Here is a 24,859-nt window from a genome sequence, read left to right as displayed (position 1 = left end):
GGGGGGGGGGCGCGCGAGCGCGCGCTGATTGGCCACCGCCGAACCCCAAGAGCGGGCACGGGGGGCGCGCGCGCAGGCGCGGGGGGCGCGCGCCCGGCGGGATGGCGGCGGCGTCGGGCGCGCGCATGCGGGGGAGGGAGGAGGGAGGCGGCGGAGGAGCGCTGGCGGGGCCTGGCCGGGCCGGGTCGGCGCGTCTCCTTCTCGGGCCGCAGCAGGGGCAGGCGGCGGCGAGCCGGCCGCGGCGGCCGCAGGTGAGCGCTGCCTGGCGGGCGCCGCCTCTCGCCGAGCGAGCGGAGCGGGAGCGGAGCCGAGAAGCGGAGCGAGGCCGGGCGGAGGGGCCGCGGCCCGGGCCTAGCCGCGCGGCGGCCGCCTCCGTTCCTCCCTCCCTCTCGCCCTCCCTCCTTCTCGCCCGCGCGGGGCCGCGGAGCGCAGCGGGCCCCGGGGCGCGGCTGCCATTTTGTCGCGGGCGGCCGGGCTGACCCCATTGTGCTGTCGCCCGCAGGTGGATGCCCGCCGCCCGGCATGGAGCAGGCCTGCGAAGTGAGCCGCCGCAGCTGCCTCGTCCCGTTCGGCACCTCGCTGCCGACTGCCGAGCGCAAGGGCGGTCCGTTCGGCGAGTCCCGCGGCCCCGAGCCGCCCGCCATGCAGCTGGCGGCCGCCAAGCCCGGCTTCGGGCAGGACCCGTCCTCCTGCTACATCCCGCTGCGCCGGCTGCAGGACCTAGCCTCCATGATCAGCGCCGAGTACCTCGGCGGCCCCGCCGACGGCGCTGAGGCCCTGCCCGACCCCGGCTCGCCGCCCCCCCGCGCCCCCGCGCCGCAGGAGCCGCCGGGCGGAGCCGGGCCGCAACCCGCCGCGCTGGGCTTCCCGCTGCTGCTGCGGGACGGAGGAGACGAGGACGAGGAGGAGGAGGAAGAAGAGGAGGAGGAGGAGGAGGAGGAGGAGGGCAACGAGACGCCGGAGGAGGACGACGAGGACGAGGAGGAGGAGGACGACGACGACGACGACGACGACGAGGAGCTCGAGCAGAGCCGCGGGGCCGGCAGCCCGGAGCCGCCCCGCCTGCAGCCGGCGGAGCTGCCCGGGTCGGACGGCGGCCCCGGGAAGAGCGCGGAGCCCTCCGGCAGCGCCGCGCTGCAGCTCGTAAGCGGCGCCGGGGCGGGGAGAGCGGGGGGACGGCCGGCCGCACCGGGCGGGGGGAGCGGCGCGGCTCCATCTTGCGGGCCCGGCCGGGCCGCGGCTGGCAGCTGACATCGCGGCGGCCTGCTGGCAGCCATCTTGCCGAGGGACAGATTTGACACCAGCGCTGCCGTCGTTGGGAGCCGCTGTGCCGGGCCGCGGCCTCGTCCGTCTGTCCGTCCGCCTTCACGTGTGCGGTGCGGACGCAGCTGTCACCGCCGGGCGGGCCGTGCCTTCATCGCACGAAGCTCTCACCGCACGCGTTTTATTATTTTTTCCTAACGTAGGCATCGTTGCCGTCATTGCTGCAAAATTAGTTTGCTGGGGTTCCTCCCCCCCCCCCCCCCCCCTTTTTTTTTCTTCCCTCACTCTGCTCTCAGCGTGTTTTCTGGCAAGGTGATGGGTCAGCAGGGGACCTCTCGCATCTCTTAGCACCTGGATTGTCAGAGCTTTGTTTGAGTGTGAGGTCCCGAGCTGCAGGGCTGTCCCCCCACGTTTCCTCACCACACATTACTATTTTTTAAGTCTCTTTGTAAACGTTGCTCGCATTCCATCAGGTTCTTTCCAGACGTGCTCGACGAGCAGAAATGCTGCAGCTCCGAGTCCTGACAGCACTTGAGTGCACATGACGTATATGGAGCTCATTTTTGAACGCGAGTAAAACTTTGGGATGGGTTTCAGCATTCCTCAGCTGAGCTCCCGGAGTTATTTATAGGCACATACATCCGTTATGCAGCAGTTCTTAGAGATCTTCTGTGTTTTCCTCGAGTGCTTTGTTTTTAAATGCGATTTTGTTGATTTCAGCTTGCTTCGCACCAGGTTTGAGGTATGATTTGATGCCAGGTGTGGAATGTAACCCATGTGACAGCACTGATCCTGCAACCGTTTTGCTCTTTCTCATTTCAGCGTGGCTGCTGCTGCCAGACAGATGCTACTGCAGTATTTGTAGGGATGCTCTCGCCCTCGTTCATTGGGGAACCTGTTGTGTTTTTGCTGCGGGAGTTGCTTTGGGGCACTGCAGGGCACGACCCCACAGCGTGCGCCTTTGGGAGCAGCGGTGTTGTGTGCAAAGCTCAGACCCGGTGCTCTGAGGCAGAGGCTGCTGTCAGGCTGAGGTCGGTGCGTAGCTTTGTTGAGCGAAGCGGGGATCTCAGACATGTGCTCAGTGATGCGGTTGTGGGAGGGTCTCACGTTGTAAACAGAAGCCAGCAGAGGTACTTCCACTACGCTTTGCTTCTACTATCGGTGGCTTTGCTGCGTGCACTGCGGCGCTGCAGCCTGAATGGTGAGAATGCTTGGTGATGGAGCCCGTTATTTGGGCCTGGAGTGAAGGGCCGATTTTCAGTCCAGCTGCCGTCCTGCATGCCCTGGTGTGCCATTAACCTCACAGAACCGTTAAAAACTTTTTTTGTTGTTGTTGGCAACTTGAGATCCTTCCTCTTCATCTTCCTTCTGATAAGAGCAGGTTGTCAGAGAGGTCATTCATTTGAGCCCTGCTGTTTGTGCGGTGGGGGGGCTTTTTGCCTGTGCCAGGTTACCACTGAGAAAGAGTTCACGTTTTTTATTTTGAATGTGACACAGTAGCTATAGGAATAGCCAGGCTTGCCCTCAGATGCTCTATTCATTCATTCTATTCAGGCATTTAATTCCTGTCCCCTTTAGTTTTGGGTGACTCGAGCAATCTTTCTCTGAGATCCTGCTACAACTTACCAGAACCACCCAAACAAACCTAACAACGAAACGAAACTCAGGAGCTCCACACCACTATTTTTAGGGCAGCCTGTTTGGCGGGGCCGCTCCGATAACCCCGTTTACCCACGTTCTCCTTCGCTTTGCAGCTGGTCTTGATCAGAACCGCTATTCCCAAACCCACAGCCCTTTCAGCTTTGCCAGCAGGACAGCATGCAAACAGCAGCTTTCGGACTGTTTCAAGCTTTCAGGATTCGCTGGGTCGTTGGGAACTCTGAAAAGGCCGATTTCCCAAGTGCCAAGGGTGCTTCCCGCAGAAGGGACAGCACTTGACTCGGTCTTTGTGGGACGCATCCCGGGTGGGCAGGCAGGCATTGTGTTGCAGGGGGCTGTTAATAGCGCTTGGCACGCCCGGCCCAGGTAGCATTCAGGTGTTAAGAGGGATGTGCATATTCCGAAGTTATCTTAACAGCCGCCTTAATCATGGTTAAGGTTTGCTGAAACTCAAAGCCGAGCGCCGGGTTTTGAGACAAATGACAGAAGCCGTTGTTGGGCCATTGTTGGTGTGACAATGGGGCGACTGGGGGCAGCTGATGGCTCCTCCGTGGTACTGTTGGATCGTGGCTATTTACACCGCAATGGATGGACGCTTTGTACATTTTTCTGTTGTCAGCTTGATGCCAGTCTGTCTTCAGCAGTTTCCTGGCCTTGCAGGTTGTCCCGCGGTGGTGTTTTGCAGTCGGGTGGACGCTGGGGCCCGAGGCTGTCCCTGTGCCCTGCTGCCAGAGCTCCAGTGCTGCGGTGGTGGAGAGGTGGTTTGCTCCTGGTATAATTCTCGTGTTGAAGTTTTGCTTTTTTACAAACGTAAGTGTTGTACCTAATTACCTTTTGCTTTGCCAGCTCGTTGTTTTTTAATTGCTGCCCACAAAGTATGTTGGATCTGCTTAGTTCGTGGTATACAGTGCTTGAAACTGAGGCATTGCACGGCGTGCAGCCTTGTGCCGTGCATTCGTGTGCAGGAGCCCATGCACACGGGGTTGGAGCTGCTGGTGTTTGGTTCACCAGAACCGAACGGTGTGTAGCATGCTCAGGGTGCTTAAAAAACGAAGGGCCGGCGAAGTGATCTCTTTAAGCCTGGGATTAATCCCTAACACGCTGAAGGGTTCTATTGCGTTCTGTAGCCGCGGCTCCGTGCTCCTGTTACAAAGTGTCTGTCCTGCCGTTACTGTCCTGTGCGTTACTGCGGCTCTCCGTTTGTTGGCAGGCTGGACGTGAAGGAACCCTCGCCGTTCTGTACACGATTCTGAGGGCACTGTCCTGTGCCGGCGCATTTTCCCAGAACCCTCACTGCTGAGGCTTGTGCTGCTGGGATGATGTTGTTTCCTAGAAGGTGCAGAGCTGGACCTCACAAGGCTGTGAAACCTGCTGGGCCCTGGGTTTGGAGTGACTGCTGTCGTTTAGAAGTGCCTCCATGCTTTCTGCAGAGCTAAACTTATTCGCAGAGGGATTCAACCATGGTGGGCATCCAGGAGAACATGGATGTTTCCATGGTTTGGGCATGGTCTTAGGCTCCATCACAGCTTGGCCGTGTATGTTGATTTCCTGCTTGCCTGTGGCTGTCAGGCTGTGATGGCACAGCGTGCCCTGTTTGCAGCGTGCTGAAGGCTGTGTGCTGCAGGGCCAGGTGACAGCCGTGCCGTCCCTGTGGGCTGAGCGCTGGCTCCTGGGAGCATTTATCCCAGCATTTGGCAGCGATGGCTCTTTTTGTTTCGCTTGTATTTGTTCTCTAATCTACTATTTCTGATTAGGTTCTGTTTATTCATGTGATGTTACCAAAAATAATGTGGTTTCTTGGTAAGCAGCGCGGTGTGGAATGTGTGTGATCGATGCCTTTGCAGTCCTTACGGGGCCAGGCGGGTCTCTGCAAACAGCAAGACCAGGGGTTTGGTTTGGACGGTCTCAAAGGTGTGGTTTTGTGGAATAAAATGTCAAAAACCTGTCACTTCTGCTTTCGAAATTCAAATGGAAAGTTCAAGCTTGGGTAAGAGAGACTTCATTCAAGGCACGTCCTGGTTAATATGCTGTCCATAGTCATAAGTAATTAGTCATCCCTTGGTCAAGCCTTTCGTGTAGGGCTGTTGCCAGAGGAGCACAGACTTCACTCAGCATTTCGGTACGAGATGTGGTGAGCCTGGTGCATCCTGCTGCTGCGGGAGGGGAGCAGCCAGTGGCACAGGATGGGCTTTGAGATCCCGGTGCCCCTCCGCTTTCTGTTTGCTCGCTGGTGACTTGTGAGGGGAGGGGCAGCTCCCAGACCTTGGGGCTTTTGTAACGTTTTGTGTTGTTGAGAGAATGATGGTGTTACAGTTTCCACCACAGCCTTGCTGAAACTTGTGGCAGTGGCTCGGTGCGATATTGTTACAGCGGTTCCTGACCCCAGGGCAAAATGCTTCTGTTGTGCTTGCCGTTTGTAGCCTTGCATCCTTCGAGGGGAGCCTGCCTCCTTGCTTCAGCCTCGCCTCCTGTTGTGGAGCAGCTTCTTTAGACCTCAGTGCTTCCTGGCCCAGGAGTGGAGTTGAGCAGAGCCACATGGAAAGGTTTCGTTTTCAAAATGTCCTCACGTTAACTGAACAAATCTGTATCTCATCCAAGAGCTGTCAGCTCTGAAGGTGGGTGATAAGCTACATAAGCCTCAGGAAAAGAAGCGGTGTTATTTGAATTATTGTTGAGATTGTGTATGTTAAAAACACCTTATTAACTTAAAAATCAGTGTTGAGGGCAGCGATTAACTCTCATTGTTGTTGCTTAGAACATAAATCAGCTTTTCCTGCCTGCGATTGACAACTTCTTGTGTACAGCCATTGGGAATGGCACGGGACCAGAAGCACCTGAAGGAAGAAACTCAGGTTCCTGGCAAGGGCTGGGCACGTCCATCAGGAGTCTGTGAAAACATCACATTAATGTCACTTCTGATACCACGAAAAGGTGACAGATGTTTTGTTGTGTCTGCACAGAGCCATCTGTGCTGCACAGTGCAGTCCTTGCCCAGTAAAATGGGGTTAAGTCCTTTATGGTGGTTAAGGCATTGCCAGGATTTCCACGTTAATGGTTGGAAAAAGGTCTGTGAGAGAATCTGCTTTGAATTAGAGCAGCAGTTTTCAACCTCTGGTGATTTGTGGACCCCTAAACACTTGCCAGGTGCAGAGTCTTGTATAGTGAATTTAGACCTATCAACAATAGCATTGCTTTCTGTTGTGTAATTCTATGGCTTCGGAGCATTTTTCCATGGAGGTGAGCGTGCAGAGTGTGGAGCTGCAGAACACACTGCAGGCATTGGATTTGGTGTGCGACCATCCTGCATTTGGTGTGCAGCAAAACCTGAAAGGCACCACAGGCTCCAATGCTGGGTGTAGGCACAGCGTGCCTGCATGGAACGTTTACTGGAAGTTACAATGTTCCTTCTCTGTTGCTGCACTGCTTGTGAGAAGGCCACTCTGGGGTTGGAACTCATGTGCAGTTGGTGCAGCACAGGTCATAGGGCTCCTTGGTGGGGTGTGCGGCAGCACTGAGGCTGGGAATGTGCATCCCATCTGCTGGTCTGCCCTGTCTAGGAGTGCTGTTGTGGTTCAGCTGGTCCTTGGGCGCTCCTGGCCATGCGCTGCCCAGCAGAGCGTGAGATGCTGCTGCATTGCTATCTCTCTTCTCTTTGTTTTTATCAAATTAGAAAACTGTTTCAGAGCAGCTGCTCACGGCGGCTTCTGCAGCAGTGATTGAGTGTTCCGCAGAGATAAGGCTGGACTTGGTGCACAGCAATCTCTTCTGTGTCCGAAAGCGTTGATGAATCCAGGAGTGTGCTTTGCCTCTCTTGAGGGATGGGGAAGCGCTCATTCGGGCTGCCGTGTTGACTTTGTGCAGTTACCACTGAGATTGCATCAAGCTTCACTTTGTGCTTCTTTCAGAAGAACAGCAACAATTATGAGGAGAAAAGTCCTTGTGTGCCATCTTGTCCTCGTGTGCCAGCACTTGGCAGAGAGCTGCCCTGGTCAGGAAGCCGTCATGCACATCTCTAGCACAGTCTGAGCAGCCTTTTACTAATTTGACCACAGCTTCTTTGAGCTCCAGCTACAAACGAGTGGCAGGACTGATGGCCTCAAACGTCCATTCATCTGCCAGCCCCACAGTGCTGCATTGCAGCCATGGCACTGCTTGGATGTGCATGGGGTGGCACTTCAGGGAGTGTTCCCAGTGCTGAGCCCACCTGGGGAAGGCAGCTGCCTCCTACTGCTGCCCCTGTCCAACCCTGGTGTGAGCAGGTGGGGTGCTCATCTGAGGAAGCAGCCTGCTTGTTGCTTAGCAAGGCTCTGTTTGCATTAATTCTTGATAGGGAACTTGTTCTGTGGGTTACATATGGTGTAAGATGGTCCTGAGTGCTCTTTGAGACTGCACACGGACACTGCACTGGTCTTTAGGGAGGAAGAAGCACAACAGTTTTGTTGGTAATAAAATAGCAGAATAGTTGCTGTTAACTTTCAGGTGCCTATTGAAGCACTGCACTGGGCACTTCTCACTTTTCACTTCACTCTAAGTTTTCACTTTTAGATATGCAGAATTAGGTTTTTGCGCATGCAAAACCCAAAGCATTGAGCTGGAGACAGCAACCCAACACCCAGAGGATGGTGTGGGTGTTTTTAGGAAGAAATGGAGATTCTGTTTTTGTTTTGGGATAGGGAATGCATTACTGAGTTACCTTCCCACTGCTGGTGGAGAGGCGCAAACCTTCCTGTTAGCTGATGCAAGAAGGGTGCGGAGCAGGATGGTTATCTGCTTTTAATTGTTCCTTCTTTTGTCCTGGTGCTGGTCTGTTTGGTTTTCCCAAACACCTGTTCAGACTGCTTACTATTTTGGATAATGTGATGACTGCCCACACATTTCTGATTACCAGTGAATCAATCAGATGCTTCTTAGCTTGTTGGCTGTGCTCAGTATGAGGGAGAGGGCATACAATGCAGGATTCCCAATGGAAGGGTTAAGAACCTTCTCAAATGCAAGTTTGCAGGACCTGACTGAAGCGTGAACTTTCCTCAGGATGTAGCTCAAAGTGCTGGTAACAAGAGGTAATTCAGTGTAAGTCCATGTTACTGCTCATGTTCAAAAACCGATTTCATTTTAGTAGGGAAATCTCAGCAAAAGCAACTGAAATCTTAAAATATTCTTTTGAGTGTTACGTTTATCATCTTTCTTTGTTGTTGTTGCTTGGAAAAATGCTTCTTTGGAGTTCCATGAGGATACCTGCTGGCTTTGGGGAGGTCATGGTCCTGTCTCAGTGCTGTCAGTGCGCTGTGATTAACAATGTGGGATCTCACCCCCCATCGCCTGGGGAGAAATCGTAATTTCTGCACAAAAGGAAACTTGCAAGCCCCAGTTTAAGTGTTCATTGCTTTAAAGAAGCCCCTGGGATTAAATTAAGAAACAAAAGTGTGAGTGGTTGCACGTACACTGTACCCCAACTGCTAGTTCTCGGTTGCTGAGTTTCAAATAGACATTCACTCCTTGCAGTGCACACATGCTGTTCTCTGGTTCTGCATCTTCCTGGTTGCAGCCAAAGTCACAGTGAATATTTCTGTGCAATCTGTATACAGCTTTCATTTTGTGGGTTTTGAAATGTTGTTTCTGAAAGCGATCGCTGCATTTATCAGATGCCTTGCTTGTAAATGGTTTGGTAGAATAAAGGAACACAGACACACGGTTGAAAATCGGGCATATCTGACAACCTGGTTTCATTTCAGTTGTTCACCAGTTCATGGATTGCAAGAAAATATTTGTTGGCAGTGTCTTTGTGAGGCTTAGTGAGGTTCTGGTAATGCCTGCAGTTCCTCCCGTTCTTGAAACAATTAGTGTGGGTTAAAGAACCCGGCTCTAAAGGAAACTTAGTTTATCATTGGAAATGCATGCGGATAAGCAAGCCCATGTGGGCAGTGCCAGGCATAGTTCATCCTCTGTCAGTGCTCTGAAATGCCCTGTGTCTGTGGATTTTTCTTGGTTGGTTGCTGGGAGAAGTCTGTTCCCTTTCCCACCCGCTTCCTCCTCCCTTCTGCCTCTCATCTTGCTGCTGTTTGTTTCTGGTTACTGCGATGCCGAAGTCCCAAAGCTTCGTATCACACTGCTGTTCTGTTCAGTTCCTAAGCAAACGTTGTCTGCATTAAGAAAGCAGTGAAAACAGATGCTGTTACCTGGTTGTCTTTCTGTCTGAGACTCCTGAACTTGAAACAGTTGCTTCAGGAAATACTCAGTGTAATGCAACCAACTCTCTTCGTTTCAACCTTTTACAGCATTGCTTACATGCCTAGCAGCCTTTCCATTTATAGGCTGTACAGCCTGGGCCAGGGTATGTAAAAGCCAGCCAGAGGACACGTATCAAGGCGCACACGGAGAACAGGAAGTCACCATCTCTGCAGTGTGTTCGACTAGTGAGCACTGAATGAGCAAGTATCGAGCACTTGTCTGTGGTGGCGTCCCAGATACAAGGTCATGTGTGCTGTGGGGTGGATGTAGGTCAGGCTGCCGGAGGGCAGGCCGGGCCCTGGCTGCTGAGGTCAGTCCCCAGGGATCCTCCTGTGGGAGGACGGGCGCATCCATGGTCCCGGTGACGTGGGCTGGTTGTGGCTCTCCAGCAGGCCTCTGGTTTCCATCGTTGCGTCACCGCCTGCCGGCACGCTTGGTGCGGTGATTTCACCACGCAGGTGTTGTGGTTTGCGTGTTGTTGTGGTGTTGTTAGGTTGGTTTTGTCTTTGCAATGCTCAGCCTTCCCGTGCAGGGCTGGCCCTCCCTCTGGGCGTTCTCCAGTGCAGCTCTACCTGCACGGGTGCACTTTGACCTCTTTTTGCTTCATTCCAAACACTGCTTAAGCTTTGAAGCAGATATAATTTAATATTCCTTTTTTTTTGGTCAGGTTTGGTTTTGATTTCACAGAAGCTTATTTAAAAGAATCTTTTCTAATGTCAATTTTTTTTTTTTTTTTTACTTCATCGCAAGCAGTCATTAATTTCCATTCTTAATCTTGCTTCATCGTTGTTTTTCATTTCATCTTTTTATCTTTTCACACAACATATTCACAAGCACAGATCCTTTCCCAAGTCCCATCTTCTCCTGTCTGCATTCATTCATTTCTTGGGGCACAGGTGCTGGAGCTGAGTGAAGTAATGAAGTTGGAGTGGATCCCATCAGGATGGGAGGCTGGAGGGAAGAGGAGGACTCTGGTAGAAGTCTTATTTTTAAACTATGTAAGAAGCAGACATTGCATAGGAGTTCTATGTCCCAGGTTTGTCCTGTTAGTGTTTCTTTGCTGGGATGATGAGCTTCAGATTCAGCAACACCAGATTCTGGTTAGAATCGGGGGAACTCGCTGCCATTCTTTTCCTCATGTTTGGGAAAATGCTCCTGATCAGTGAGCCTTAAGGAAGAGAATCAGGGTGGGAGACAGGAGACTGACTCTCACCAAAGCTTCAGAGAGGGGCTGCCCCAGCAAGGGGAGGCTCAGCGAGAGCCCTGGGTGTTGCTTCCAGCGTTGCCGTGTGCTCCAACTCAGGTCGGGGTTTCACTACTACCTGGCAGCTGCTCCTGCTATGAGATCTGCTCACAGATACCCCAGGCTGCTGCTGCAGCACCTTCGGCAGGCATCTGCTGTGCTTCAAGGAAATACGTGAGGAAATGCGCAGTCTTGCCCTGCCTGCTGTTAGTGTCATTGTTTGTACTCTGTTGTTTAACTGTTGTCTGGATCTGCCTTCTCCTGCCTTCCCTGGCTTTTGTCCTGTACGCTCTCACCTGTGCCAGGCCAGGCAGCATCTGTTTTTGCTGTTGGTCTGGGCTTCCTTCTTTCTCTTCAACATCTTCCTTGCGTAGCCTGTCCTGCTGCCCCAGCCTTTCCGATAGCATTTTCTGTCAGTTGTCTTACTCAATAAATAACGTTGTGCTTATAGTTAAGAAATAAGCCATAGAAGGGTTCTTCTGGCCTTGGTTTTCCATGACGGCTTTCCAAAGGAGGTCTGAATGACCAGTGTGCAGGGCCGTGCTGGGTGCAGCCCTGTCAGGCTGAGCTGTTGGGGTGCATAGCACAGAAAATCTTGCCTTGTGGGCTGAGCATACAGTTGGGTGTCCCTGCACTTTGCTGGGATGGCAGCTTCCCACTCCCACTGCTGGGACACGTGGTGCCTGTGGCTGTGCCATGCTGGAGGTGGCAGCACAGTCGAGCTGCTCCAGGGATGGCGGGTGCTGCAGGAGGGTGCAGCCTGCAGCTTGTGTGTTCCTGTGCTTTGCACTGCTTTTTCCAGCAAGATTAATGGGTTGAACAGCAGTGTGAGGTGACAGAGCTGAGAGCGGGCATAGGACAAACTTTGTTTTTGTTGCTGTTTAATGACGTGGTTATTTTAAAGGGAGGAAGATTGCTGAAAGACAGTTGAGGACTTAGAATATGTCATGAAATGCGAGCTGACGCTCAGCTTCACTCAGCAAGTTACCGAGGCTGATGTGTTTTTGCATAATACAAATTCTGGAGATGGCTGTCAAGGCAGAAGTCTTGGTGTTGTCCTGTCATGCACCTCACTCAGGGTCGCTTTCTCGGCAGTCGATGCTTTTCTTGAGGGTCTAGTATGGTGGAGAGGGTTTGTTTGAAGAACACCCACAATATACGTTCTTGTTCTCTCCAAAAATAACACGAAACGGTCTGAAATACTGCATATAATCTGAAGTTTAGACTGTAGCTTGTCTCATCTGAACGGCAAATGAATGCCAGACAGCTGATAAGAGAGCAGAGAGCACTCACTCCCTTTGGGAGAAGGGCTGAGAACACAGACTGTAACGTGAGTGCAGATGGTGCAGGTCGCTGTGCTGTCCTTCCTCGCCCCGCTCACCTCCTTCAGACCTCTGCAGTGCATTTCCACTGGAGTCTCAGTACGGCTCCTGCCCTCAGTGCAGCCACTCGCTGGTTTTGTTCTTTAAACACGTGAGCGTTTTAATGCCCTGTGGATAAACGTTAATTATTCTGAGCACGTGTAAGGGCTACATCTGAAGTTGGGTACTTTGGTTATGAGTTCAGAAAACGTGGGGCTTTCTCTAGTTCATGGAAAAGTCATCCTTGCTGCAGGGCTGCAGTTCTGGACATTGGAATTTATTACCAGTTTAATCTTAGTGTAATTGTACTTAGAGGGGAATTTGTTGTTTCCTTCTGACCAATGGAATGCATTCTTTGAGGATTGCTGTTATCCATGGCACTGCAGTCTAAAGAAGAAGACTTATACCTGGAAATAACTACTACTTTTAGAGAGGGGAGGAGCAGTGTGAGAATTCAGCCTGCATCCTCTTGATGCTTTCTGTAGCTGCTGGGGAAGGGACAAGGCAGGCATGAGAATGGCTGCGGACAGACTGACGCTGAAAAGCCTGCTGAATGCTTGGGAAGAGAGTTAAGTGCTGAAGCATTGTCTCTGAATAGCTTCTTGAAAGCCAAGTTTTCCTTGGGCGGCTGTGTTTGGTATGGGAGGGTGACAAAGCGTTGATTTAAATGCAGACTTGCCTCCAGGCGGGGGCTGGGGGCGTCGCTCAGGTGAATCAGTGTGAATGACTTGGCAAATCCGCACATAGCTGTGCTGCTGGCCTAGCTGACTGCACTGCGATTACAGCTTTGGGATGCAGGTGCCTTGTGTGCACTCTGCAGCAGGTTGGAGTTTCGTTTTGTTACAGTATGTATGCACAGCTTGAAACCTGGCGTTGAAAAATGCGTAAAATATCTTGGGTAATCTTCCTTTACAAGAAGAGCATGTGCACTGATAAGGAGAAAAAGTGGGTTTGCATCTGAAAAAGCATCAATGTCTGAAGTGCCATCAGGTCTGCACCTCTGCCTCCCGTGCTCAGCAGCCCCCTCCCCGTGCCTGTTCCCACTGCCGTGCCTGTTCCCACTGCCCTCCCGAGCTCTTGCTCTGAAATAAGTTATTGAATGGCTTTTGATGGCTGAGTGAGAGGAATTTCAGCAACGGCGTCTATAGGGTAATTACCTGCTTTATTTCATGTAACAGAGAACTGTATCCTTTTGTAGTCTCTATAACCACGTGGAGAGATCCCATAAAACTTGACCTGCGGTGGGATATGCCGTTTATTGGAGAGATCTGTTGTGGTTTAGCCACTAGGATGTTGAACTGTGAATTGCAGGAGATGTGCCTTAAAGAGTGGCGAGCACAATGGAAATGTGAAGTGAGAAGAAGGTGCATATTTGTGCCATGACAGCTCTAATGGGAAGCACATTGCTGATGCTTGCTGGCTAAAAAGCCTGCAGCACTGCTCAGAGCTCTGATAGTGCTGAAACCACCCGGGACAGGTCATCAGCAAGTGCTGGCAAACAGGAGCAGATCTGTGGGAACCTCCAGCGCTCTGTCCCGGCTCAGCTCATCAATGCAGGGCGGCTCCAGGATCCCCAGCCCAGCCCCAGTGCTGCTGGTGCCATGGTGTCCAACCAGAAGGTTGGGAAGCAGAGGGATCTGCTCTCTGCTTGGCGATGGTGAGGCAGGAATGGCTAAGCAGTGTTAGGTGTGTGTGTTGTTGGGTGATTGTGTTGTGAGGTTTTGGTGTTCTCCTGATTGCTGCAGTGCCCGCAGATTTGAAGTGCTTTTGGGTGTCTGCACAGAGCTGCTCCTTGCAGGAAACAGATGGGTCTGTGTTTTGCACTTTTGCTGCTCTTGGGGCAGAGCAATGGCAGTTCTGGTCATGTAAACCCAACATTAGAACAAAAGCTTTTTTTTTTTTTTCCTCTGTAGTTACATGAGATTTCAAATGTTTTATGAGAAAGGTTTTCTTCCTGAGCATATGTAAGAAGTGAGACAGTCATTAGCATTGTACGTACCTGCTCTTTTATTTGCTCTTCTCATCACCTCATTCCAGTCAGGAATAGTTCATTGTCTTTCATTACTTTTTCTGCACATCACAACCTCTGAAATAAAGCAGTTTGTGTTAGTGAGGTCATTGGAGCTGGTTGTGACTCAAGGTATTGCCCTGCTCTGACAAATGGATGAACTGTGAGTGCAGTCCTTTACCAGCTTACATTCCTCACTGGAAGGGAAAAAAAAAAACCCAAGAGAAGAAAACCCAATCCAATAAAATCAAACCCTAGTTTATTGTTTTGTTCTCTCAGAAGGATCAGAAGAATGATGGTATTCTTTGAAGGTGTAGGAGCCACTAAGTAAAATCAGGACTTGCTTTTTCATGTAAATATCTCTGGTGGCCAGATGTAATCTGCATACAGGGAAGGGGGAGGCAAGGCTCTTTAGAAGCATCTGGAGCTTTAGTGATTTCTTGTGTTCTGATTTTTCCCCAAAGATCCGAGCCAAGAAGAAACCTACTCCAGTGAAGTATGAAGTTGGGGATCTTGTTTGGGCCAAGTTCAACAGACGCCCGTGGTGGCCATGCACAATTTGTCATGACCCAGTGCTGGACTGTCACTCAAAAATGAAAGGTACTGTATCTATTCAGACTGCAAAGTAGGGGAGTTGTATAGTTCTTTATTAATGAAAAAAAAAAAAAAGGAAGACCTTGATCTGTGAAGCAGAACTACACCAGGGAGGTGAGAGGAGGATGGGGCTAAAGCTGAGGAAGTGGCACAGGCAGCTGTTGAATGTGTAGGCTTTGGTTTCCATGGCATAAGAGGGGTGAATATCCAGAATGAGTGCAGGCCAGTGCAGGAGAAAGAGCAGCTTCCTGACAAAGATATGGAGAGAAAGGTGGATCAGAGAAGTGAGGGCAGAGTAGAGCAGTATGAAAAGGGCGGGCACACAGAGCTGGGTGGGCTCAAGTGGGGAGGGAAGCTTATGAACAGGAGATACTGACTTTTTGCATGGTCTCATGGCGATAGGGCAAGAGAGAATGGCTAAAACTGAAAGGGGAGATTTAGGTGAGACGTTGGGTAAAAATTATTTACTCAGCTTGGTGTGGCACTGGCAGTGCTGGCCAGAGCTGCGGGTGCCCCATCCCAGGGGGTGCTCAGGGTGAGCATCAGGATGAGCGGGATGGGATCCTGCACAGCCTGATCTGGTGGGGGGCAGCCAGCCCACAGCAAGGATTGGGATAGATGGGTGTTAAGGTCCCTTCCAACCCAAGCCCTTCTGTAACTCGGAGAGTTGGCCAGGCTGGGGATGGGGAGGCAGGAGGGGCTTTGAAGTGGAGTTGGGGTGAAACAGCGTATCTGCTGAATGCCTTAAGGTGTTACATGGACGTGTGAGAGGAAGTGATTTTGTTGGCTCTGTTCGGCACTGGGAAGAGGGGGCTGTTTATGGGGTTATATCAGGAAAACCTTGTGATGGAGCCACATGTGTGAAAGCTTAGGGCATAGTGCGTTAGTGAGACTAAGAGCCAGCTGATTGTGAGGGAAAGGGATGGAAGGAAATAAGACTGAGCTGCATGTGTGTGAGCACAGGGAAGAAGAGGGTAGAGTCCAGAAAGGATGTGAGTCACACAATATGAAGATGGAGGAGCATAGATATGTGATGAAGAGAACAGAGGAGAAGTAATTGTTTGGGAATTGCTCTTTATTTGAAAGCTCTCACACTGCTTTTAGGATCATATTGGCTACCATGGGGAGACTGCCACAAATTGAAAGGCTTATTTATTTCTTCCGGTTTTCCCTTTCTGGTTTGTTTTGTACTGTGAGTAATGGGAAATCCCTAGAGAATGGTGCCTTCTGCATCTGACAGCTCCCCAGCCCAGCCTAAGAACCAAGTGCTGGGAGTGAATAGACCTTTCTACTGACCACGGACTCAGAACTGTCTGCTATTTCTCTAGAGGCATGAAGTAACTTTTCCTGTATTGTGCTCACGTCAACTGCAGGTTTGGTTGCTGTAGTCTTTCTTACTGGTTTTCCAGTTTCTTCTTCGTCTTCTGGGAAGCATTCATCCTATTGTACATAATACTTAGTGTGCAGGTGTAAACAGTCCCTTTTGAGCTTTCAAATTACCATAAAGGATGTTGCCTGAATCCACCTTTGTTGTCCTGTGTCCTACCACCCACGATGAAATTATGGACAGGATTTAATACGTACATCTGTCCAGCAATCCCCTCTCAGCCTGTGCACAGTAATTTCTAATAAAGAAATTCTGCAGGGAGGGAACATGCTATTAACAAATTCCAGCACAGTCTACTCTCCAGCTATGTAATAGAATCTCCCATTGTGTTTTATCCATGTTGAGATGAAGAAAGCTCTGAGGAAAAATTTCCAGTTGTCATTCTTTGTAATCTATTCATCTCACCTCCCTGAGTGGTGCATGGCAGAACAGGTGGATCTGAACTCAGGTGCTTTGGGGAGTGGGGAGCTGTGGGGTTCTGCACACACTGTAGGAAGCGTGGTCCTTCTGCCTTAGTTCTCTCTCGTTGTCATGGGAACAAGCCCTTCAAAATAAGGCAGGTTGCTTCAAACTCATCACTTGTGCAAAAAGCTCCTCTCTTCCTCGTTTGAGGCGTGGTGTTGTGTTTAAAGCAGCTTGCCTTTTCTTGACAAGCCCTGGAGTGATGTAGAGGTGTTTGGAGCTGGAAAACTGAAGCTCAGACAGGGGCTTGAGTCCCAGTTGTGCAGATGGATTTGGTATGTCATCTTTGTCCTTGGATTGATTTTTGCCCCAGTCAGCATTCGTCATCCTTTACCTGTGCTTGGTCAGAGTGTCAGGGCTGGCATTGCTGGGTGCCAGGCTGCTGGCACAGTGCGGGCGCCCCGGGAGGAGGCAGCACAGACAAAAGGGGCTGCAAAGCTGGGGCTGCATGTTCAGCTGGTGAAGGTATTCCCGGGACAACAGGAAGCACACGTGGCAGAGAGAGGTTTATATCTCGTGTTCAAGCCTTGTTGTCACTGTTCCAGCTCCTGAAACGTGTCCTCTTTCACCAGAGTACCTTGTACCGGTTCAGTTCTTCATTGCTTCATGCCCATGAAGTGCTCTTGCTCAGGAAACGCCTCTGAAAAATCTTGGAAGTTGTTGTGATTGTGCCCTTATGGTTTTCTTCCGTGGCTGTGCACCACAGTGCCCACAGCAGGGAATTAACTTTTTATAAATGACTCTTTGTCACGATGCATGTACTGCTTGTAGTGTGCAAGTGCGTGCATCTGGGTGTTTATTTAAACAGTACTGTTAATGTCTTATGTCCAAAATAAGGGTTTGTATGTTAACAAAGTATGGAGCAAGATGTGGAGGGGGAGGTACGGCCTGCACGGGTAAATGCTATCCAGCAGGATCCTATTTCTGGGAGTTGCTGGTGCACCATTTCCTCTTCCCAGCGGCCAAGCGGATGGGCTGTGCAGTCATTCATCAGAGAGGAGCAGCAAGAAGTGGGCTGCCTCGTGTGTTACCTCTGTCGAGGAAAAAAAAAAAAAATAAAGCATTTGGATATTTTCCCATTTTGTTTTGCAGCCAGACTGCAGTCTTTGCTCTAGGGAAACAGATCATCTTAGCCCTGCTAGTCACTGTAAGAAAGCGATGAATTGAGCAATGCAGAAGGATCTCCCTGAGTTCTGACCAGGAACTGCCAGAACTGGCATTCCCGTGGAAATGTTACCAGGCAAAAAGCTTTGTACAAATAACTGATAGACTGCTACTGCTTTCTGTGATTGATTTTTGCCTTTGTTTTGCTGTGTGCAAGGGGTTAATTCTGTTAAATTTTTTGGAATAGTTTCCAATCGGAGGCCATACCGAGAGTACTACGTGGATGCCTTAGGAGAGCCTTCAGAGAAAGCCTGGGTTGCTGGAAAAGCTATCGTTTTGTTTGAAGGAAAACATCAGTTTGAAGAGCTGCCTGTTCTTCGGAGAAGAGGAAAGCAAAAGGAAAAAGGCTACAAACATAAGGTGAAAGATCTGCTTTCTCTGTTTTTGATTTCCTGAATCTGCACAATAAAGATCATTCCTTTGTGCCTGGAGTTGCACTTTGACAGTTTGCTTTTGTGACAGTGACTGCTGCAGCAGGGCCAGAGAGCGGTTCTTTGCATCCTTGTAGCCAGCAGAGCGTACCAGCAGCTGGGAGTTTCTAGGCTATCTTTTATGTTTATGTAGGGGTGTGGCCTGTTGCTTTTGTTGCCCTGCAGAGCTCTGAGAGGCAGAGGAGTCAGGTCCCTGTCAGCGTGAGGTTTGTTCTGCAGTAAGCCCTCTCCTGATGCCAATTACGGTGTGCTTTCAAGTAACTTCCTGTGCTCTCTTGCAGTGTCTTTTGGCTGATCTGAGGTAGAGGTGGAGTTTTGTACTTCAACTAGATCATGGACAGAGATAAAGCAGTGGGGGTTTTAGTCCTGCTTCTCTTTATGGAAACCTGATAGGACTTATAATTTAACTTGGAAAACATTTTGTCAGTGAGCCTGTAGGAATGAGTTTTGTGGCTTGTTGCATCATCTCCATTTCCAAGCATAACAGCCCTGAGCAATTGTAGCCAGCGTAACGTAACGTGACACAGAGTTCCCTGTCTGTAGAATCATAACTGGAGAAATTCGCATGTAAAAATGGTTGAAATGAAGCGAGCAGACCAAGCATTCCTGTGAGAGCAGGTAGGCACATAGTACTAACAGTGTCCTTGCCTTTTTTCTAACAGCACTTAAGTGTTAGTGAGGAGCCGTTGGATTAAACGTGCTCTTGCAGATGTGAGCTTCCTGGGTGTAGTGCTCTCTTTCTGGCTCGTCTGCTTCCAAGGGAATGCTCAGTAGCTTTTCTGAGGGCTTTGTTACCTGTATTCCCACCTTCCCCAGCAGTTAGTCACATGCAACCAAGAAATGTTTCTGCTCCCAGAAATTAAAATGCTTCCTTGCTAGAATCTCCCCCTGTATGTAAATTGCAGCGCCGGTGTGGCTGCAGCAAAGGAAACCAAACATGTGTAGCTTGCATAAATATCCAGGCTTGTGTACCTGGAAGCCAAGACCTGCTGCAAAGCTGAGAGTATTTTGCTGCTTTGCTACTGGACCCTGTAAAATTGTGTTAATCTGCTAAGACAATCATTTGTTGCTTTGTTGTGGATTTAATTTTTTTTTTAGGGGACAAGAATCAGAAATTTGAGTTGTTCCTGCTGCTGTGGAATAGATTTTGGTTTTTAGGAGTGTTGTGAATCCTCTGTTTTCCTGTTGTGCAGCCAAGAACGGTGTGTGCAGATAAAAATCAAGTTTGTGGCTTTGTTGTTTTTAGATGTTTAGCAGGGGTTCCCGTCTGGTATGCAGCATGCCCTTCATTTTATGCTAAGGGTGGAGTTGAAGCTGTGAGAGTTCTCTGTAAAGGACACGTTGAACCTGTTACAGTGTAATGTGGTACAGATTTTATGTTTGTACCAAGGTAAGTTGATGAGAGGGAGGGTGGAGTTGTGCCCCAATTCAAGGGATGCAGGAAGAAGCAAAGAACAAGCAAAGCAAACATGGCTGTTCAAATATTTTGAGAAAATGATGTTGCAGTTGTGTTGAGAGGCCTGCTGGCTGTTAACGTGCATTTCTGTGCCAGGGATCCATACCATGTACATCCCCCACACACACCTCGTGTTTGGGATGCGCTGACGTGCCGGGCTGTTTGGTCACCAGGACACCAGTGTTTGCAGGTGTTTGGGGAATGCACGAGGATTTTCTCTAGGCTTGATAGGAGTGCAGGCTGCTTACCCAGGAGAGTTTTTTCTGCATCTCTAGGCACAGCCTCTGTCAATCTGTTGTCTCGGAGGTGCAGAATGCAGGACCGTCACTCTGTTCCATGCCTGGTCTGTCTCTGTCTCGCTTTTTATCCTGTTGGTTACCCCCTCATTTTTTTTCTTTCTTTCTTTTTTTTTTTTTTTTTGTCTCCTCCAACTTTAAGGTTCCCCAGAGGTTTATGGCTAAATGGGAAGTCAGTGTTGGACAGGCAGAAGACATGCTTCTCGGGGGGCCAGAGGATCAAAAGTGCAGCCAGAACTCCAGCGAGCTGGACAGCGAGAAGGAAGCGCAGTTGGAATACTATTCCAATGGCCCTGCAGCCAAAAAGGACAGGCAGCTGAACGGCTGTTTTAAATCCTTGGCATTTGACTCCAAACACTCAGCCAATGAAAAAGGAAAATCGCACATTAAGCCACACGTGAAAAAGAGCTCAGAGAGCAGAAAAAGGACTAGAGTAAAAAAGAGTGGCATGAGAGAAGAAGCTTCCAAGGGAGAAATCAAAGAAGAAACACCGGAGAGCATAGTTAACAACATGATTGTCGGGGACCTACCAGAGAAGCATGCGTCTCATGAACTTCGCCGGATTGCAAAGAGCATAACAGCATCCAACAGCACCAGGGAAAACCATTTGCTCTCCTCCTTTGGAGAAAGGCGGTTTGAAAATATAACCTTAAAGTCGGACTATGGGAGTCATAAAAGCGATGCCCTGAAGAACGTGCTCCAAGGGGATTTGTTTTCCAACTCATCTTTGGAGAGAGAGAAAAGCTCCCTGGGCATTCTGTGCAGTTCCAAGCTACAAATACACTATTCTGCATCTGAGGCTGGTGTTGAGAAAAAGCAAACTGAATCGGATTCATCCTCTTCCCTCTCAGATGGTGGGAACAGTGATGTAGATACCGTGGACCAAAGTTCAGAGAGAGCCTCTAGCACTCTTGAAGTTAGTGATTCTTCAGATAAAATGGAGAAGGAGTTTCCTATGACGTCAAGTGGAAACATTAAGCTTTCCATGTATTTTTCCCAGAAAAGCAGCAGGAGGGCCAGGAAGAAGTCATACAGAGATCGCAAACCTCTGGGAGGTTCGGTGACCAGCAGACTCGATGCTGAATTTGCACACGGGGAACTTGAAGGAGGCTCCTCTGATGCTGAGATGTCACTGACAGCTCTTGAGTGCTCTTCAGATGTGAGAAATGACAATCTTTCCCTAGCAAACAAGCACGCTACTCCCCAAAGTGTTTCCAAGGACGGTTCCTGGTCTGCTGTTGCAAATCAAACAACCTTAAAACTGAAAAACATGAAATTGCCTCGGGTCAGGAGTATAAAATGCAAACATAAAGAAAAGGTTGCTGGGTTGGAGCCTTCTCTTGCAGAAGAGGAGGGCGGCCTGAATCACTGTTCTTCTGATACCAAAGGTTTCTCTGGCCTTCAGAGAGATTCTCTTCCGAGAAGCGGAAAAGTTGATGGTCAGAAACTGTTAAACAACGTGCACGAGAAACCCAGGGATTCTGCTGAAATAGAAACAGCTGTGGTGAAACACGTCCTGTCAGAGCTGAAGGAGCTCTCCTATCGATCCATGAACGATGATGTCAGCGACTCTGGCACGCCAAAGGCCACAGTACCCTTGCTTTTCTCTTCCGCCTCTGGTCACGGTCGTTTGCCTATTGAGCCAAATTACAGATTCAGCACCTTGTTGATGATGTTGAAGGATATTCATGACAGTAAGGCGAAAGAGCAGCAACTGATGACTGGTCAGAACATAGTCCCGTATCGAAATACCAGCACAGCAGATGGTTCTGGAGGCAATTCTGCGAGCGGCCTGACATCCCTGTCTATCGTAGGTCCCCCGTTTAAAATAGAAAAGAATGGAGATTGTGCCCAGGAAACGGTCAATCCGAACTCCTCCAGTATAAGCAACTCCTCATTTGCACGCAATCCTCCGACCAAGTTACCGGGCATTGGTACTGGCAAAAGGGAGCCCGCCAATGCCGCTGTTCCTGGGACAAATGGCACGAATTGCGTGCCCAAACGCAACTGTTCAAAATCTAAGCAGTCATCAAAGCTTGGAGATAAAACAGTTTCAAACAGAAAGGACTTAAAACCAGGAGGGCCAAGTAAGTTGTTAAGTCGATTATCCAGAGATTCAGGAGAACATGCATTCCGCGTGCACGGTTCGGTTCCCGGTCCTCTAGGTAATGAAGCAGAAGATACTGGGAGGAAAGAGTCTGTTGATTTAACAGAACATTCAACTGATGAAGACTCTGCTTGTTTATCTGATGACAATTTAGGTCGTATTGGAAGGAGACCCGAAGCTGGTAGAAATACTGAGAGATGCACTTCTGCTGAAAATGGGGAGAGTCCAGACTTGGATTCAGAGGCAAATAGTGAGAGCTCTCTTGGTGATGAGGCTAATGATGTAAATCACGTAGCACCTAAAAAGCGATGGCAGCGTTTTAACCAAAGCAGTGCTAGATCTAATAAGCACATCAGTAGATCTAGGGAAAAAGGAAACTTGGAGAGTGCCTTTGGCCTGAATTCTCATGGCTTTTCACTGAAGGGAAATGAGTGCTTGGGACGTAGGCATTCCCCTCATTCAAAGGTGCTTGAGGCAGACCTAACAGTTCAGGACTATGAGAATCGTTTAGACTTAGTTGAGAAACGTTTGAATGTGTGTGGTAAGCCAAACAACAGTGTGATGGACTCAGAAACAAAGCTTGGCAACTTTGCTCCCCAGTCTGAATTCTCTACACAAGGTAAGGGAGCTGGACTTGCGCCAGAATGTGTATTTGTATACATTTTATAATTTTTCATTTAAAGTATAAGTGTACAGAATTGGGGGCTGTTTGACAACGTGGAGGTGTATGTATTTCTGTGAGCTGAAGAAAAAGAGATGCGGTGGCTTTTTGGGGGGACTCTTCAAGCACAGAGAATGAAAGATGGAGTGATGGCGGAGTGTTGCTCAGCTTTTGGTTAGAGTTTAAGTACATAACATCAGTAGTTCCCCCACGGTGAAAGGTAAAACTATCAGAAGGATTTTTTTCCTTCAGTGTATCCCTTCACACAGCTGTTTTTTTTTGTTTGGTCCTAGCCAGATAAATCAGCTCTAGGAAGTTTTGATTGAGAGCGTAGGATTTCGTTAAGGCAGCACTTTTCTTTTTGCTGTTTGTTTTGTTTTGTGTTTTAGTATGGAAGTTTATTAGCTGCTAATAATGAAGTGAGGAACCCCACACGTTCTGTAACTCGTGGCACTGGTGGGGCTGTCTGAGGGTAAAGGGGAGAAGACGGGGACGGCTGCAGGGAGCCTGGGGTGCAGGGGAGGCAACCTCATCCAAAGGGAGGTGGCTGTGGAAGAAAGAAGTGAGGGGTGCACAGGGTCATCCTCTCCCACAGAGATGTGGGTGAGTTTCTTGTGGGTACTGAATCTGGAAATTTGTTTGGAAAGCAAAAACAAACAAACAAAAGCGCAATGAAAACTACTTCCCCCCGCCCCCCTCAACAAAACAAACAAAACAATGGACACAGTGAGGGAGAGCACTAGGTCAAGCAGAACCACATTTAATACATGCCATTCTCAAGGAATCTAGGGGGGCAAGCCTTCGTGAAGACACTAACGTTATTTTTTTACAAAGGTTTTGCCAAACAAAATTGAATTGTTTACCAGTAAACGAGTGATGGGCCTCATGCAGAACATGGGCGTGCTTTGTCACTTCTGTTCCCTGTGTGCCCATTCCGATGCGTTGTGCCATTAGCAAGTGGTTGCTGCACACCTGTTTCAGTACAGGGAAGTCAGCATCTGGCTTTCGTGGTCACAGGACCAAGGCATGTCACAGCAGGCACAGAAAATGAACCCACAGGGTGTAACACCCCGGGTGAAAATCCTGTTTTGAAATCATGGCAAGCTTAATCATTTACTGACTACTCTGGCCATGGCTGCGTGTTTTTGAGGACTTAATGCTTTAGAAAGGCTGTGGGAAGTGTGCTTGGTCCTGGGATGGAGCTGCATGGAGGAGCTGTGCCCCCTGGAGCGAGCTCTTAGTGTGCACAAAGGCACAGCTGTGTTCTGGTGGCTTCCAGGTGGTTTGGAGTTGAAGCATCCCTGCACGCTGGTGAGAGGTGAAAAGTGCGAGTCTGTAGAGAGCTGGAGGAGAGCTGCTAAGAGGCAGTAGCAGTACTAAGAGAAAAGGAGAGGAACTGCTGCAGAAGACAGGTGGCTCCCATTGCAGCACAGAACGGCTGTGGGGCTGCTTGCAGGAATGGCAGGTCAGCAGCCGCGGTGCAATCTGTGCCCCTGCCCTCAGCACACCTGTGAGGAGCCGCTGTGACATCCCAGAGGCAGGGCTGACGGAGCAAGTTAATGCTGTGTGTTTCCCTGGGTGGAAACGTGTCTTCCTCCTTTTGTTTTGGACAAGGGCTGTTATGTGGGAAGCAGGGAGGGCAATGCAGACGTTAGAAGTGCTGCTCACAGAAGAGAGTGGCTTTCCTCCCTGTGCCAGCGCTGTGAGGAGACGTGACTAATCCTCCTCCTCCGCAGGCAGGCGTGGAAGGGGCCACAAAAGATCGCATTCACGACTGTGTAATTTGTACTGAGCTCGATCAATGCAAGTCCTCGTCGTAGCTGAAAGCAACATCCGGCGTATTTCTGATGCGGAATTGGTAGTGGGGCTTAGACTACATAAGGCAGAAGCGAGGGCTGCTCGCGTCTGCTGACTGAGAACTGGCACAGTGACAGCTTCTGAAAGGTGCCTGGTTTGCCATTGCTGTTCAGGCTGTGTTTGTACAGGAATCATTTGAGGGGAAGAACAACACAGTTAAGCCCCACTTTCTGCAGTGCTGTGTGTGCTGCTGGCTGGTTCTGGGATGCTCAGTAGTCACTAATGAAGATGCTAGGCCTAGAACTGGTTGTGTGCCAACGTGGGTTGCACCTGGATACCTGTGCAGGGGGTTATTAGCAGCTGAAAACAGTTGTGTTTGGGTGAGGTTGTTCCTTTCTTCTCTTTTGGCCGACTTTGACATTTTCCTACTTGTTTAACCACAAAGCCACAATAAGGTGTAGCAATCTTGTCCAACATCCCAAGTGTTGCACTGGAATGCTTTTTTTTTTTTTTTTTAATAAAATGTTTCTGCTCAAAAAAGAAAAACCCACCTCCTGCATGGGGAAAGGAAGTAAAGAGTAGAAAACTTACTGTAACCTTCCAGGAGACCACAAGTGTTGGTGTGACTAGGAGGAGTCTTCTGGAGTAAGGCAGAATAATTGTGAAAACCAATAAAGAAGAAAAGTCACAGGTATTTGAGAAAGTTAAATAAGCATCATCTTGCTTGTGCAGCTTGCTGAGT

At 49.7% G+C, this 24,859-nt stretch overlaps 1 protein-coding gene across 3 annotated transcripts in view; it reads left to right on the top strand.

Annotated features, from left to right (window-relative positions):
- Positions 1–507: 507 nt before the first annotated feature.
- The window catches only part of NSD1 (nuclear receptor binding SET domain protein 1), a 56,635-nt gene continuing 32,283 nt past the window's right edge, over positions 508–24,859 (top strand). Inside the window, exons 1-4 of one of the 3 annotated variants that reach the window (XM_042894743.1) lie at positions 508–1,143; positions 14,227–14,362; positions 17,557–17,729; positions 19,695–22,278. In XM_042894743.1, coding sequence (XP_042750677.1) covers positions 523–1,143; positions 14,227–14,362; positions 17,557–17,729; positions 19,695–22,278 — 3,514 coding nt within the window. In that variant the 5' untranslated portion in view covers positions 508–522. Of the gene's footprint in view, positions 1,144–14,226; positions 14,363–17,556; positions 17,730–19,694; positions 22,279–24,859 lie in introns of those variants that run through there. The other 2 variants (XM_042894744.1, XM_042894745.1) reach the window with 2 other exon arrangements.

The sequence above is a fragment of the Lagopus leucura genome, unplaced genomic scaffold (genome assembly GCF_019238085.1).
Source record: "Lagopus leucura isolate 7727_CA_CO unplaced genomic scaffold, USGS_WTPT01 105-20_obj-0_obj, whole genome shotgun sequence".
Taxonomy (NCBI): Eukaryota; Metazoa; Chordata; class Aves; order Galliformes; family Phasianidae; genus Lagopus; species Lagopus leucura.
This window is presented reverse-complemented; position numbering and strand designations above follow the sequence as displayed.